This window comes from Hemibagrus wyckioides, linkage group LG16, assembly GCF_019097595.1.
Source record: "Hemibagrus wyckioides isolate EC202008001 linkage group LG16, SWU_Hwy_1.0, whole genome shotgun sequence".
Lineage (NCBI taxonomy): Eukaryota > Metazoa > Chordata > Actinopteri > Siluriformes > Bagridae > Hemibagrus > Hemibagrus wyckioides.
Window position 1 is genome coordinate 7,963,357 of NC_080725.1, and position 18,096 is coordinate 7,981,452.

General features: G+C 38.2%; 1 protein-coding gene across 1 annotated transcript; it reads right to left on the minus strand.

Annotated features, from left to right (window-relative positions):
* Window positions 1-533: 533 nt before the first annotated feature.
* gabrr3a (gamma-aminobutyric acid type A receptor subunit rho3a) lies at window positions 534-17,376 on the minus strand. Its single transcript, XM_058411267.1, has 9 exons — window positions 16,753-17,376; window positions 15,218-15,330; window positions 12,454-12,521; window positions 12,136-12,359; window positions 9,516-9,598; window positions 9,124-9,261; window positions 8,526-8,678; window positions 5,610-5,803; window positions 534-935 (listed from the first exon to the last, which is right to left on the minus strand). The coding sequence occupies exons 1-9, from the start codon at window positions 16,887-16,889 to the stop codon at window positions 633-635; spliced, it is 1,413 nt and encodes a 470-aa protein (XP_058267250.1). The 5' UTR covers window positions 16,890-17,376; the 3' UTR covers window positions 534-632.
* Between the last annotated feature and the right edge of the window lie 720 nt (window positions 17,377-18,096).

Genomic DNA, 18,096 nt, shown 5'->3' on the forward strand with positions numbered 1-18,096 from the left:
ATGAAAATATCTTGGATTTTTTTTGTTTTTGCATAGCAGGATGGTGAAGTGGCATAGTGGTGCATTAGGTATCACCAAGTTAGCGGTTTGATCCTGTGTTCTGTGTGGAGCTTTTGCACATGTTGTTCCACTGTCTGCATGGGTTTTCTCCAGGGTCTCTGGTTTCTTCCTACCTTACAAAAACATGCAGATGGATTGGCTTAATTTTAAGATTAATTTCATGTTTTTGTGAACATGCATGCTCATAGTGTCTGACAGTTAAGAGACATCACATTCAGCATGCATTCCCATTTCACACCCAGTGTTTCAGGATACTAAACTGACCATGCAACCCTGACAAGAATAAAATGGATACTGTAAGTAAGTGAATGAGTGACAATGGGCCAATTGTCTAACAAATATATTATTTTTTATTTTTTTACATAACATTAAACATAACATTTAGATATAGTTGTTTTTTTAACAACCACAAAACATATTTAAATACATATTCAATCTCCATCTAACTGCCATAAATGGATCTAATTCACTCTTGTAAATACAGCAGTTTTAATTTCATTTGTGTATTTTTGTTTTAACAAATCTCCCCAGTAGCCTGTAATTGAATAAAGTGTTTAATCTAGTTTTCTTGTTCAGGAATACAAAGACCAATAAATCATATTGAAAAGCAGATAGGCCAGAGGAAATATGATGCGGGAGTATGAGTCAATCATATAGCTGTTGCTCATTATAAAGCGAATGTTGAGCCGAAATGAACGCTTTCCCCAGAGTCTTGTGCCCTCGGAAGGTGCTTCTACTGGTGAGTTCATGGGCACCACTGCCCGTTCTGTGCTGGGGGTGGTCAGGAGCTCAGGAAAAGGTGATAGGTCAATCTCTGTGTCATGGAAACAGCCATCATATGCCATAGCCTGTGATGCATCATTAGACACTGGCAACTGTTATAAGAGAGACAGCATAAGATATAATGTGGATATTTCTTTTGTGTGTTGTGAACTTAGATCAAAGGAAAAAATACATGTTGTGACTGTTTGCTGTGCTCAGAAAAAAAGGATATTGATATCACTTTCTATGAAGTTCATACAATAACTGTCATCACCTTTTGAAGGAAAGGGAAACCCATGATTGTAGGCTACCACATAAACCTTTAAAGAAAAATTGAGATGAACTAGACTCAAAAGGGAACCTATCCACTTCTGGGTGACACTGGACAATGGGATTATGAATTATTTTTCATCCACAAATGTATACTTTAAACTCAAACTGTACTTTTGAAGAATCTACAGTATAAGCTTTTTTGGTTTCATTAGTGTTTTAACTTTAAATTTATAGCATCGAAGTGAAGATATCCACTTAATAATGAATGAGCAACAAGCATAAATAATTTAAAAAACTAGTGAAATACTAAATTTCTGCTAAATGCAATTTTGTTTTGCATTTTTGGTACCTTGTAGGGCATCTATAATAATTTTGATTCTTATCAATGTGGGAAGGGTTAGAAGGCCATCTCTGAACAATTTGATATTCTACAAGGAAAAAAAACCCAAGAGCTACATAATGAGACAATACATAATTTCTTTTGGATTGATAAAACCAAGTCCAAGGTGTTTGGCCATCATGCAGTGTAATGTTTGCTGAAATAATACAGTATCCATCTCAAACACGCTGAATTAACACAAATAGCTCATACTATCAAACGTTGGTGGTGGAGGGGTGATCATTTGGGTTTTGCAGACACAGGATCTGGGAAACTTGCAGTCAATGAGGCAATGATTAATTCAACTTCATACTTGAATATTCTTGAGACAAATATGGGGCCATCTGTCCAGCAGCTTATGCTGGCCTAAAATTAGGACATGCAACAGGAAAATGATCCTAAGCAAACCAGCATCTGAATGGCTAACGAAGAAAATTCTTGGTGTTTGATTGGCCAAGTAAAAGTCAGATCTCAACAGCAATGAGATGTGGTGGGAAAAGAGCTGTGAATAAACAAATGTCCTCAAACATTTTCTAAAGAATATTCAACCAAAATGTCTATAAGAATCTCATAAATTAATACAGAAACATGTCTACTTCAACTTATTGTTAATAAAGGTGATTGTATATGTTTGTGATTTATAGATTTTACTTATTTATCCCTGCCTGGTTTCTGAATGTTGGTTTTTCTTTTTGGAAGAAAAAAAATGACTACATACTGAAATTCTTTGTGTTTTTTCCGCCTGAAGTTATTTTTTTTAATGTTTGTTTACAGAAGGTGATGAGGACCATTGAATTGTTTTTGACCCTGTTAAACAAAAATATAGAATTGAAGAAAGCTGTAGTATCCAATAATTGTATTAGATAAGAGCCTTTTGGAACACCAAACTTAGTATGCATAGAGTTGTCACTATTTACATCTACAAACTGATAACAATCAGTCAAAGAAGACCTGAGCTATGAATGAGCCAGGGGAATGAATCAAAATCTAAAATGTAACTATTGCTAGAGGTGCTGTAAGCATGTCTATTAGGATCTGGCTGTCTAGTGACATTTCAACAAGATTTGGTAAAAGGACATTTTGAAAAGAAGGGGAAATGAGAGTGGTGCTCACTAGATAATAGTAAGTTTAGGGAAGTGAGATAACTAGCTATCTACTGCTAATAAGCAATCACTACAAGTAAGTTATTGCAATGGGGTGAATATATTACTCCAGCAACAGAAATTACTCAATGGATGATCTTTTTGCTACTATTACACACTGACATCACAATGATATTTGAGAATATACAGAAGAATTGCCCTAGCCAGACGAGAACTGAAGGAAAGCAAAGCCTAAATGTAGGTCTTTCAAAATGACAGTAAACCAAAACTGTGATGTTACATTTACATTTACATTTCTGGCATTTGGCAGACGCTCTTATCCAGAGCGACGTACAGAAGTGCTTTCAAAGTCTCTATCAATGAATATATTAACACTGGTTAGGTTAGGATACCATTAGCCTAAAATTGAGTTGGTGTTATATATATATATATATATATATATATATATATATATATATATATATATATATATATATATAATATAAATAACTCCGTCCAGGGTGTATCCTGCCTTGATTCCCGATGACTCCTGAGATAGGCAAAGGTTCCCCGTGGCCCGAGTATAGATCGGATAAGCGGTACAGACAATGAAATATATATTTATATATTATATATAAAACAATACATAAAAACAGGAAAAATAACAGGAAAAAAAAGAGCTAGTTTAAGTGCTTCAGGAAAAGGTAGGTCTTCAGACAGTCAGTAACTCAGCTGTATGGGCATCTAGGGGAAGTTCATTCCACCACCTCGGTGCCAGAACAGAGAAGAGTCTAGATGTATACCTACCTTTTATCCTGAGAGATGGTGGGACCAGTCGAGTTGTGCTAGTGGACCAAAGGGAGTGAGGTGCAGTGCGAGAAGTAATAAGATCTTTGAGGTAAAATGGTGCTGGTCGATTTTTGGCTTTGTAGGCAAGCATCAGTGTTTTGAAACTGATGCGTGCAGTCACTGGAATCCAGTGGAGGGAACGCAGCAGAGGGGTGGTGTGGGAGAACTTAGGCAAGTTGAAAGCAAGCCATGCAGCTGCATTCTGGATCATTTGCAGTGGACAAATCACATTCAAAGGGAAAACCTGCCAGTAAAGAGTTGCAGTAGTCCAGTCCTGAAATGACCAGAGACCGAACAAGCACTTGAGTAGCCTGTGTGGATAGGAATGGTTGAATCCTTCTGATGTTGTACAGAAGAAACTGTCATGAGCGTGTCACATCAGCAACATGGGAGGAAATGGACAGTTGATTGTCCATGGTTACCCCAAGGTTGCAAGCAGTGACCAAAGGGGAGATTATTGAGTTGTTCAGAGACAATGCAAGATCCTGGGATGGGGATGAATCACCCTGGGATGACCAGCAGTTCAGTTTTTCTGGTATTGAGTTTCAGCTGGTGAGCTGTTATACAAGACGAAATGTAAATCAGACATTCTGAGATCCGAGCAGAAGCTGTGGTATCCGAGGGAGGGAAGGAGAAGATAAGCTGGGTGTCATCAGCATAGCAGTGGTATGAAAAGCCATGTGAGGATATAACTTTGCGAGGACCAAGTACTGAGCCTTGTGGGACACCAGTAGAGAGTCTGCGTGGAGCAGATGTCAATCCCTACCATGTTACCTGATATGAGCGACCATCCAGGTAGGAAGCAAAACATTCCCATGCTGTTCCACAACAGACTCCTGAGGGTGGACAAGAGAGTTTTGTGGTTAACTGCGTCACATGCTTGCAGAAAGGTTGAGGAGGATGTTAACAACAGCAGCTACCATAATATTAGCTAAAAATTATTGTTTTCTTATCTCCGTGTTAACCAAATTACTACCCATGTTATAAGTAGTTACATGGATAAACACAACCCTTTGCTGCAGAGATTAGCTAATACTTCTACCTAGCATTAAATTAGCACTAAAAGACAAGGAGCACTCTTTGGTATATCTAACACTTTCAAATGGTGTAATTCTAGAATATTCTTTTGGCTTGGTATCCTGTCAGTGGCTAAAAGTTTCCAGACCTGGTCCTAGAGTATCACCTTCCCTGCATACTTTAAGTGCTTTTTAAAACAATGGGCACATTTGTTGTGATATGAATCTAAGTGTGATTTTTCCTGGTGCCCCCAGAAGCATTGCTCTGGTGTTTGACTCACTTGATTGTATCACACCCTGGTTTCATTTGCATCATCACAAATCTTTCATCTTACATCATCACAAATGTGCATAGAGAACAGAACATTTTGTATTTTGGTGATATTTTGCAATACATAGCATGTCTCCTCTTCTGTGTACTCAGATGTTTTAGAAACTAATGATGTCATCATCAGCTAAAACACATGCAATGATAACTGAACAAGTGCGAATCAGAACACATTCACAGGAATCACAGCACAGTTCTGACCCTACATGTAGTCTTAGGTTCTGTGGTACGCTTCCCACTCCACATGATAGCTTTCACATTACCAATTTTTCCTGTAAACCATGCTGTGTTTCAGAATAAACTGCCAATGTGAAAGCCCCCTTAGGGTTTTCTCTGATCCCAGCACACCAGTGTATTATTACCTTATTATTTCAGTGTTCAATTGACTAAAGATAATGTCACATGGATACTACAGACTTAAGGTTACTCATTATAACTTAGCACTGCTTGACTTTACGTTATACAGCTGTGGATGTGTTGTGACACACAGTCACACTATCCATTGTCGTCCAGTAAAGGATGGTTCCTCTCAAGTTTCTTCCTCATGTTTTCAATCAGTACCACCTCTTGCTTGCTCATTGGGAATAAATCTTAACCTATATCTTGTTTCCTGTATAGCTGCTCTGTGGCAATGACTACTATTAAGACTATTAGGATATAACTAAGCTGTAGAGTGGATATCAGCCTACTGTCATCTTAAGTGACTTTCTGTAAACAAGCCACCATATTCTAAAGAAGTGATAAGTTGTGAATTGGTTGGAGGCTAATGGCAGGTGATGTCAGGATTTAAGTTCTAACCATCAAACATGAATGGAAAGTCATAGTCAGTCTTCAAGAGTAGATGCCCTTGTGGCCCTGACCTTTCCTATCTTGAGTTTCTTCATCTCCTCTACCGTGGTGAAATAGTTAACAGCAGCATATTCAATGACAGAAAGAAAGACAAAAAGGAAACTCGTCCACAGGTACATATCCACAGCTTTCACATAGGACACCTGAGGCATGGAAGCTGAAACACCTGTGATTATGGTGGACATGGTCAGCACAGTGGTGATACCTGCACAAAAACAGGAAAATGTTTAAGGAAAAGGGCACTCAAATATTTAAAATATGCCATAGACTTTTTACTTTTATCAGCTCAAAAGCATATTCCATTTTCACTCTGAAGCATTTGTATGTAATCATTTTAGATTTAGATTAGCAATGAAAAAATACAAATATTATTAAAATACTGGGTAATGATACAATTCCACAGTATAGGTAAACTGACCAAATAGTTAAGTTATCCAACTAAATTATCTGTTCAGCATGACAAAATGTCTCTTGAGTCCCTCTGAATATGAAAGCTATATTTATATCTTTTTAAAAAATAAATAAAAGAATGAATGAATTTTTTTCTCATATCAGCTCAGATTTTGTTACTCTCCCATTTCCTCTCAGCTCTCTAGATCTGTATTATATTTAATCATGTCACACCAAGTGTCTTGCTCAAAATTAACTTAAAAGCATTGGCATGGATTCTAATCTTCCCTTTTAATAGCTGCAATTTCCCTGAGCTACAGAAAACAAGATACATTGAATGTGATTTTATAAGGAATTTTGAAAAATAAATATTTCAAACATTTTGAACTATCATTAAGCTTATTATCTGAGTACAGGTGTAACATCTTCAGTTGCACCTCCCCCTCTTCACCACCAGGGGGAACCCTCAACTGAATACTGACACTTCCAGGTCACTCAGTTCATGTCTTCTGTTTTAGCTATTTAAGCCATGCTTATGCTAAAGCTATTCCACTGTACCACTATATCCTTTTGGGATACAATATTAGCCATCATGGGGTAGAGTTGGATCCATGCAAAGTACAAGCAGTGACAGAATAGCCAAGGCCCACAATTATCAAGGAGCTGCAAAAGTTCTTAGGATTCGCAAACTTCTATAGACGATTTACCCATAATTACAGCATGGTGGCTGCTCCACTCAAATCTTTGCTATGGGGCGAACCAAAGAAGCTCTGCTGGGATGCTGCTGCTCTGAAAACTTTTGAGGACCTCAAGAGAAGGTTTACAACCATGCCCATCCTTAAACACCCAGACCCTGACCTCCCTTTCATTGTAGAGGTGGATGCATCCAACTGTGGGATTGGGGCCGTTTTATCCCAACACCATGGTATTCCAGCCAAGTTGTACCCCTGCGCTTACTATTCAAGAAAATTTAACACAGCAGAAGTGAACTATAACGTAGGAAATAAGGAGTTGCTGTCAATTAAAGCCATCCTGGGAGAATGGAGGCATTGGCTTTAGGGGGCACACTGTGCATTTCAAGTAATTACAGATTACAAGAATCTAGAATACCTCAAGGGAGACAGGAAACTGAACCCACGCCAAGCCCGATGGGCCCTCTTCTTCCTTGAGGTTCAGTCACATATCAACCAGGTACAAAAAATAGCAAGGCTGACACATTGTCTTGACGACATGACCCCTGTAGCCTCGCCACCAATCCTGAGTCCATATTGTCACCTTCCCTCATCATTGCCCCTGTTCGCTGGGACTTGATGGAAGAAATACAATGAGCTCAACAGGATGAACCACCTCCACCAGAGTGTCCAAACAGTATCCCAGTGACCCAAGCCCTGCATACCAAAGCCATTCAGTGGGTTCATGACTCACCTAGCTCAAGCCATCTAGGAATAAAACGTATTACTACTACCGTTCAGAATGCTTTCTGGTGGCCTACACTTACCATTGACATGGAGAACTTAAAATTACTGCGAGTCTGCACTAATCCAGGAATTCCATGTTAACCACCCAGGAGGACCTGCCCCAAGACCTAGGGGGTGCCCTAGTGGGAGAACACCCGGAGGTGTTCATGGGGGGGTGGGGGATGGGAGTGGTTTTTCTGTAAAATCTTCAGTTGCACCTCCCCCTCTTCACGACCAGAGGGAACCCTTACCCGAATACTGGCACTTCCAGGTCACTTCCTGTGTTTTAGCCATTTAGACCATGCTTATGCTAAGCTAGGTACAGAGTATCATCAGTTCTCCTGCATTACCAAGCCTTGCTTCACTGTTTATGTTTGCTTGTTATCACCTAGTTTTCTGTTATCTGGTTTTGCACTTTTGTATTTTTGTATTAGATTTGTCTGCCATGTGTATTGCTGCTTTCTGGTTATTTGAACCCTGCCTGTTTCTGGTTTTTGCTTCTGCCTCATGTATTGGATTGTTTGCTATTGTTCACCATTAAACTCTGCACATGGATTCTTCTACTCCCGTCTCAGCATATGCATTACAACGGGCTTGATATATGTGACACAAGCCCCTGAGGGAGGCAAATAGATCCAAATTCTCAGGCAAAAATTCAGCCATTAATATTAATAGGGCTAAACAAAAATTGAGAAACCATTATATCATTCTCATTAACTAGTGAAGTGAACACTGTACACAAAGGCTTGGTATGTCAGTTACAGACCACTGGACGATACTGCAGATTCACTGACATTGTGAGATTTTTTGTTTATATTGTGTGTGTGTGTGTGATTGAATTCAGGTACTCAAGCTACAGTGAATGTAATAAGGGCTGTGTGAATTGGGTGCTGTGGATGTTGTGTAATTCCATATAATACTTTTGCAGCTTTGTCATAGTGTCCCAAAGCACCACCCCAAAACCCAGTAATCAGAACTCCTCATGTTTCATTTGGGGTTTTTTTGTATTTTCTGTGTCTTTGACCACATAGAGTGCAAAATTACTCTGTAGAAGCATGTTTCCATCTTAGAATTTGATACCTAGTGAAACTCGGGCAGGGACAGCCCTCCTATCAATCCAGAAGGAGACCCAGGAGAGCATGACCATGAGCATGGTTGGGAAGTATGTCTGAAGCATGAAGAAGAAGATATGTCTCCTGAGAATGAAGTTTATGTAGAGTCTATTATACCAGCCTGGGATAGTGAAAACAATATGTTAGTGAGAAAAAACAGCACACCACTTCAGCCATCAATCTGATTAATTTGGAAAGAGTACAATATGTAAATGACCTTTTTAGAAGTGAAAACAAGAGGAAGCCTTACATATTAAACTAAGAAATCCAAGAAAGTAAACACAAAAATATGGAATCTATAAATAATAGAAAGAGAAAAAAGTTCCTAACTGCTATACATTGGTGTATATTTAATTTATCTTTCTCAGTGTTAAGATATCTCCTGCAGATCTATGCATTTATGGGTAATAAATTAAAGTTGCACTTTCCCAACTGATGTGGGACCATTTGTTTCCACTTAGACTCTAATGCTTATTCTAGACTCTAGATTCTAGAATGGGGGTTCTACGTGCAGAACAAGAAAACAGCTAAAGTGTTATAAAGTGTTCTCATAGAGAAGTACATACCAGTACTGCTGTAGAAAGCTAGCCCATAGGAAGGGTGGAATTCTTCAATAAAAAACTGTGATAGTACAATCTCATCAGTCCTTAATGAATCGTTCCCATTCTTCCAGTAGAGCATGAGGTCATTTTCATTGTAAGCATCTAAAAGAGATCACAAAGGAGGATAAAACAGTGATAGATAGTTTTGCCTGCCAGGATAACTGATTAAGGAGTGCAAAAGTACAAAAAAAAACCAAAATACTTAATTTTTACAAATTCTATATTACTATATTGTTACAAATTCTGTAGTTCATATAATGTACATTTTTTGGACATCAGATAATGAGATGGTGACAAGGGATTGTGCATTGAAGTAAGTAATTGATACATGTGAGACATGTAACACCAGTACTCACAACTCTCTAGTTCCAGAGAACAGTTCTGTGTATCTAGTGGAAAATTACTAAAGTCCATAGAGCACAAAGCAGTCACAGTGATTCTGTAACAAAGCACAGCACATTAGATATTATCGTATGACACATATATTTCATAAGCTTGAGGTCTGGTTAAGAAAAGTTTGTTATAGTCTTGTCTGCAGTTGCATATACTGTATATATATTATCATATAGAAATGCTAGTGGGTTATACATGTTTACTAAAGTGCAAACAGTTCTTACTCATGGAAAATTCAAACATAGTTCCCTTTCGAGGTAACTCAACACTGTGTCATGGCTGACGTTATGGGAATGCATCTTTGTGAAAGGTTTGTTTGAAGCTCTGTGTGAAATCATGCCCCTGTATCGCCTCTGGTCAGTCATGTGACCGACCCGAAGTGCGCCAGCAAGACCATAAAAGGGCATCTATGTCACATTACTTCAGCTTCTTTGTATTTAGGAAGCACTCTATGTATGTTTGTGTCGATTGTTTGTCCTATCTGTATAGGTTAGGGAAAAAGAAGATATATATACAAGATTAGGAAAGATATCGAACAAACTGTTCAGAAAGTGTTGTGCATCTGTGCATTGTGTCTCGGGTCTCACAACTGCTGAGGCAGCGTGCTAAAAAGTTGAGTTAGCAGAAACAGAATGAGAGATGAGTGATCCCCTTTCTCTTGTCCTCTTTCTCCTCTTGGATTTCCTCACTTCGTCTCTGGGAGCTTGCTTTGCAATTTCTCCTGATCTGAAGAAAGAATTATTATTGTTTTCATCAGTCTCTAAAGAGCTTGATGTGGGTGATGATAAGCGGTATGCCATTGTATTGCTGAGAGGAACAGTCAGTGCCATTCGTGCTGACAGTTGCTAATCTCATTCCGCAATCATCCATGGCGATTTTTGGCTGGGTGGAAGTTTCTTTGCTCACCTTTGAGGAGTCGACCCAATGTCCTCTGTGCCCTTCTGGACAGCACTCCTTGGGAGAGTCCCATCAGGAGGAACCTTCTCTCTCAGGCACAGGGGGTGATTCTTAACTCCCACCCTGAGATTTTAAGCCTCTTGGTCTTGCCCTTGAGAGGGACCAGCTCCTAAACCCTGTTAGTACAGTGCTAGAGTTCCTGCAGACATGCCTCTTTGAAGGCCTATCACTCATGTGCTTGTTCTGTTGCCCCTCGCATTCTCTGCAGTGCCATGCAGCCACCAGGTCATGTATGTAACATAGTTCCCTGAGAAAGGAAGAGGATGCTGTTTTACTTGCCACATTTTAGCTGTCTACTTGAATGACTTCCTTCAGACTAGTAGAAATATGCTCTTGCTGGCGTGCGATGTCACATCACATGACCTACCCAAGCCGAGAAAATCAGTGTGATTTCACACAGAGCTTCAGACACAACTTCCACAAAAAAGTGTTCCCATAGCATCAGCCATGATGCAGCATCTTGTTCCCGTCTTAGGGAACCGGGTTAAATACGTAACCAGGTGTAGTTTTTATTCACAGGTTACATAAAGATACACTTGATAACATTCATTTTCATGTGTGAACTACAAATGCCTCGTGCTCTGATGGTTAAATTAATACTTCAAAAATAATGCAAGAGAAATATCTAACAATATTCAAACCAAGTCACCACCATACTCACATTTAAACGTATGACTTCAAACAGGTTAGGCTGAATCTGATATCTTAAATATTACCATGTATTTAAAAAGAAAAAAACTAATATGACTAAACTAATATGATTTCATCTGTAGTCTGATATATACCAGTCAGTAATAAACATTAAGACCACCTGTCTTATATTGTGTAGGTCCCCATTGTGCTGCCAAAACAGCTCTGACCAATCTCTGATGGTGTGCTGTGGTGTCTGGTTCCAAGAGTTTAGCAGTCCTGTAAGTTGTGAAGTGGGGCCTCCATTGATCTGACATTACCCATGTCAAATGTAAGCAACATTTTCACTTAATTCACTCTGTTGTAAGTGCTTTTGGCTGTGCATGGGGTCAGCATGATCACTCTGACCCATATGTAGCAAAATGTTTATCATTGGCAGTAAATTTTTCACTAATTTGTTACAGTAGCTCTTCTGTGGAATTGCAACAAACAGGCTAGTCTTCAATAAGCCCCGAGTGCCCATGACCCTGATGCTAGTTCACTGTTTGTCCTTCTTTCGACCACTTTCAGTATGTACTAACTACTCCATATTGGGAACACCCCACAACACCTGCTGTTTGAGACTCAGATATATAGCACTTTGGCCCTTGCCAATGTTGCTCGATTCCTTAGGCTTGCCCATTTTTCGTGCTTCCAACACATCAACTTTGAGAGCTGACTGTTCACTTATATATAATATATTGCCCACATTGACAAGTGCTATTGTAACAAGATAATCAATGTTATTCATTTCACCTGGTAGTGGTTTTAATGTTATGGCTAATTAATGTGTATATATATATTTTATATATATATATATATATACCAAGATTACAAATACAATTACAAAATAACAAAAATATGTAATGGCAGTAAAATCAAAATATAGGCAATGTAATTGCATTCCAACATACTAATTTTTAATCTTTAGTATTTTGCAATCAGCTGTGCCTTTACCTGACACTGTAGAGAATGTTTCCATCTGGATACACTCTCAACATGATGTTCTCCATTGTAGTGTCATGAATGAAAGAACGCTTGGAATGAACAAAGAAGACATCTGGCACCCATATTTTCTTCACAAGTCGTGCATCAAATGTTCGGCTCTTGTTGTTGGTTGAAGGGAAGGCCAGTCTGTCATCCTGCCAGTAGTGTCTCAAATAGAGTGTCATTGTGAAGTCCTATGCATAATTAAGTAATAGTCTACTAAGTAATTAAGTAATTTAGATGTCTAAACAAAAATTATAAAATAAATAAATATTACACAGCACTCACCATGTTAACCTCTGAAATGCTGTCAATACTTTCCACCTGCACATCAATACCCACTGGAACAGCTGAACCTTGGAAATGACACCATAGACATGTCAGCCATGTCTTTGTGTTACCTTGAAATGATGCATAACTTTTTTACAACAGTCTCAAACATAATGCATTTAGTTTCTGACAGTTTGTCTTATATGTATCTTGAAGAAAATCATACTGAATTTTTAGTAGTAACTTCTGATCTAGCTACTTGTGCTTTTGATTGAACCTTAAACCACAGCAAAATCGTGCTGCTTTTTGTTATTATACATGGCTTCATACATGTTCTCTTTGATTTAAAAACTTTCTGTTTAATTAGGATCCAATAGCAGATGATACAACAAGACAACCATTCAGATATTTATATAAAAGCTGAGGGCACTTTACTTTCAAAAACACCCTTGCTGTATGAGTAGAGCTAATGCTTATATTTGCAGGGCTTTATGTGGATAAATGCTCTCTGCCTTAATCCTCCTAGTGTGCTTAATAATGTACTGTGTATCCCATATCTTTCCTTAAAGAACAAACACAGCTGCAGAAATCCAAACAAGCACTTATTCCAATTCTCTGCTTCTTTCCATAGCACATCTGCTTCACTGCTGAGAAGCAGTTTTGTACTTTCATAGAAACAGCCTCTTCGACAATTATAAATAGTGTGGGATAAAATCTAATCAGTGCATAAAATTATAACTTAAAGAAAAAATCCTCCGATGTTACATTATTTTATTGACCACTTCTTTGTAAGCTTAGACAAACTTTGTTCTACATACTAAGAGTCAGCCCAGGTTTTTAATGCAGATTACAACAAACAAAACAAACACATCTGTCTTCTTTGTGCCCATTGTGTGCTTGGCACAAATGCAAATCTGGGTCACAGTGTTTTTAGGAGGGAAGATTTAGAAGCACAAGATGACACACTAACCTACATTTCTTTCATTTGCTTTCCTGGTGGCTAAGCTACACACTGGTCGTCAGGCTCTCTATAAGCAGTTTATGAGCTGCTTGACTCAGCAGATGCAGGTTCATTCTAATGTTAGTTTTCTATTACATAGTGATGTAAATCTATCATATTTGTATATGGAGTCTTATGGAAGTTATTTTGAACCCACTTTGAAGTTGTAAATCAGTTATTAATAGTCCTAATAGCCCCATTAAATATATGTTAACGTTTCAGCATTTTTTAAATCTAGAATCCCTCCACCTCTTCCCAAAAATTTGGTCACCAACCACTTTTCATCTACCTGCCAGCTCTCTGTTATCATATGAAAATGATCAACTAGGGAGGATGAAACCATCTAACCACATTTTTTTTAACTGTTGCTTATGACAGAGGAGAGAGCATGCCATTCCTCCCAACAACAGAGCAAAGCCAATTTTTCTATCTTGGCTTTTGGCCATGGATGGCTGGCACAAGTGGTGTCATTTACACTGTACACTTTATATAGACACATTATCTTTACAATCTGTCAGATCTTTTTTCTCACACACACAGTCAAGCAGACATAAGCACAATCTCTCTGTCTCTCCTTTAACTTTTTAATCTCTAGTTAACAAAAGAACAAAAATTTAAAATGGAAAAAAAACTCAGTCATGGCAGCATTTGAACACCTATTACAAATTAGAGAATTTAAAATTGTAGCTCCTGCACAACCCAAATCTGGATCTCAACATGTCGTCACAGAAAGCAGACTGCATGAGAGCACTTTACTTTCAAAATGAAAAACACCCATGTTGTATGAGTAAGGCTGATGCTAATATTTGCAGGGCTTTGTGTGGGTAGATGCTCACTATTTTAATCCTTCTGTTGTAGTTAAGGGTGTACTGTGTATTCCCTACCTTTTATGAAGATACACAGAGACTTATTTTTCCCTTAAAGAACAAACACAGCTGCAGTAATACAAACAAGCAGTTATTCAATTTCTTTACTTATTACCACAGCATAACTGCTCCACTGCTGAGAAGCAGTTTTGCACTGTCATAAGTAGTGCTTGATATAATCTAATCAGTGCATAAAATAACTGAATGATACATTATTTTATTGACCACTTCTCTGTAATCTTGGACCAACTTTGTTACACATAATAAGAGACTAGGATTTTAATCCAGATAACAATACATTAAACAAAACACATCTGTGTTCTTTGTGCCCACTGAGTGTTTGGGACAAATGCCAATCTGGGTCACAGTGTTTTCTAAGAGGGAAGATGAAACGCTAAACTACATTTCTCTCATTTGCTCTTCTTATGGCTGTTACACATTGGTCATAAGGCTCTCTATAAACACTTTATACTGCTTGACTTTAGGAGGTTCATACTAAAGTTTGTTCTCTATTTACATGTAAATCTAGCACATGTGAGATATGTAATCAGTCCTAAGGAAATTACTTTGAAAATTTTTTAACTTGATTTGAAGTTGTACATCATTACTAATAATCCCAAGAGCCCAGTCACATAGATGTTAATGTTTTAAATTTAGTCACCTACTAATTCGTACCTCCAGTCAGCTCTTCACTATCATACAACAACTGCCATCTAGGGAGGGAGAAGGTCGTCTCCCATCCAGGAAGCACAGCTAATTTTGCTTCCTTGGCTACTGGCCATGGATGTCATTTATAATGTACACTTTACATTTCTGACCACTTCTCTCTCACACCCTCAGAACCACAGTCTCTTTGCCTCTAGTCAACAAAAGGTACTCAGTCATAACAGGAAGTAGACTACATGCATTTTCTCACCTCCAAAGCCAGGTCTCATGGCAAAGTCATGGTCCTCAATGCGCAGAAGTTGCTCTGATTTAATTAGCATAGACTTGGTGCTGTCAGTCTTCTTCATTTTGAAGGCTATTTGTCTGAATTAAAAAGAGAAATAAACAAATAAAAATAAATATATAATTTTTGGGTATTTCTGTGGGGCCATCTGCAGTAGAAGAAGATGGATATAGTTCAGAATGCATCATTATAATTAGACATCTGGTACTGCTGTCAATGGAAATATATTTTATTGATCATATACACAGTATGTGCTGTAGCATTTTTATCAGACAAAACTGTGTTTTCGTTGATTTTATTTGACTATACTATTTATAGATGTAAAAGAAAATGTGATTGACAGATTACATCAGGTTCATGTGCGTCACTTACCTGGGGAACACATGGCACCAGGATGCACTATGGGAAGAAGGCCAGCCGGCAGAGGCAGTGTCATACTTTGGGCAATGTTCTACTAGGAAATCTTGAGTTCTGCATCCATGTGGATGTTACTTTGACATATACCACTTACCTAAGCACTGTTGCAGACCATGTACACCCTTTCATGGAAACAGTATTCCCTGATGGCTGTGGCCTATTTCAGCAGGATAATGCACCATGCCACAAAGCAAAAATGGTTCAGGAATGGTTTGATGAGCACAACAACAAGTTTGAGGTGTTAACTTGGCCTTCAAATTCCCCAAATCTGTGGGACGTGCTGAACAAACAAGTCAGATCCATGGAGGCCCCACCTTGCAACTTACAGGAATTAAAGGATTTGTTGCTAACATCTTGGTGCCAGATACCACAACACACCTTCAGGGATCTAGTGGAGTCCATGCCTTGACAGGTCAGGGGTGTTTTGGCAGCAAAAGGGGGACCAACACAATATTAGGGAGGTGGTCATAATGTTATGCCTGAATCAGTGTACATGTATATGTTCATGCATCTATTGGGGAATTTATTATTGCCTATGTTCTGGTAGGTGAAAGGAATCCCATTTTAACACAGTATGAACATGCACAGAAATTCTACACATACAGTAACTCGAGCTCAAGATCAAACCAGAAACACTGGAGCTATGAGAAGGCAAAACTACCTGCTATAGCAACATATCACCTACTAAACTTCCTATTCACAGTATGCTCATACTGAATATATCAAAACAATAGCAGACTCCTACAGCTATATACTGTGCTGATTTGTTGTTCAACTGCCAAATATCACCCAGAAGAAGAAGGATTTCTAGTAAATCTCAAAGGTTTCTTTATCATGTGATGTCAGGGAACTTTTCCTTGCCATGTTCCCTGTTGCTTGAATAGTAGGGACCTAAACAGCATTAAGGCACCTTCTTTCTTAAAGTGTTATACTGATAACAGAAATGGCATGATCTTAAGCTTATTTAATCAGCTGGTATCATTCATTCTATGTTATCCTTCAATCTTGGCACCTACTGAAAACAACAACATGCATAGCAACATCAAAGGAAACTCACAAGGAAACTAATTTAGCACCATTCTCACCCTCCATGTTTGTGCCACGTATTCTCCCCCAGGTATACATTCTTCTGTCTGCGTCGGCTGGAGAATTGGCTGTCAGTAAGCAGGGTGACGGGCCAGAGAAAAGCAAGCCAGAAAAGCCTTAGCGTCAGTAACATCATGTTCTCGACTAAGGCAGGTGCTCCACAGACTGGAGAGAAACTAGAATGCGTGCCACCCTTTTCTCAAAGGATTGATGAACCCCTCCTCAAGTGATCACTTCCAAGCATATACCATTTCTCCAGATTTTTTGTCCTACATACTCTGCAAAGTACACTTTAATCCTGTCCAAATAAACAGGATTATCAGTATCATCAAGGCAAAATAATCAGACTTGGCTCCAAGTTTTGTATTCAAACTCCTTTCTGATGCGGATCTGTCACTGCTGCTGTTGTGGGTGTACATATATGTGTGTCGAAGCTGTCCTAGGCATGGTCTGTTCTTCTGAAATGACATCATGCCCTTCATCTGATTATAACCAAATGTATTTCTATGATGAAAAAGAATTACATTCCTAATCTTCTTACATGTTGACTGGTGAAATCTTTCAGCAACCTATAAACTCTGAGAGAGAAGAGAGATAAAGAATGTGAGCAGATATGTTTCTAATCATGAACCCTACAGTGTTTTTATATATATATATATATATATATATATATATATATATATATATATATATATATATATAGAAAGAATATAAGAGAATAATTCCCAGCTTTAAACTGATTTGTTCTATTGCCATATAAATTACCATCAAAAATATGCTGCATAATGTTATTTGCTTTAGCATAATTTATATTGAGAAATATTAGGGTAATTTGACTGTGATAACATAAGAAATGTATTCATTTGCAGTATAACAGACTTTTACCAGGAATAATTAAAAAAACAAATACACAAAATTTAAACGTAGTTCAGTTACATTTACTAGCCAATTTAATAAGAGCTGTATGACCTGTACACCTGCTCATACATAAAATTATCTAAGCAGCACACAGTTTAACTGCTCATATTCTGGGGCCTGTTTCTAGTATATTCTTAGATTCAAGTTATTGAATGACAGGAATGAGATCTGATTTGAGTTTCATCCGCACATCAGTTGTACGAAAACCCATGTGAAGGTATGACTTTACACAAAGAAAATTTGTACTGTATTGTACTGTGTGTGTATTGTACTGTGTGTGTGTGTGTCAATGTACATGCCTAGCTATTGCGCTTCCTTTATTTTGCCTTTCTGATTTGGTTTTGGTGTATCACTAATGTTGTCAGAACTCTTCTGTTCTCAGAATGTTTCTGTCTCTTAGTCAATTAAGTCAATAAAGTTTTCTT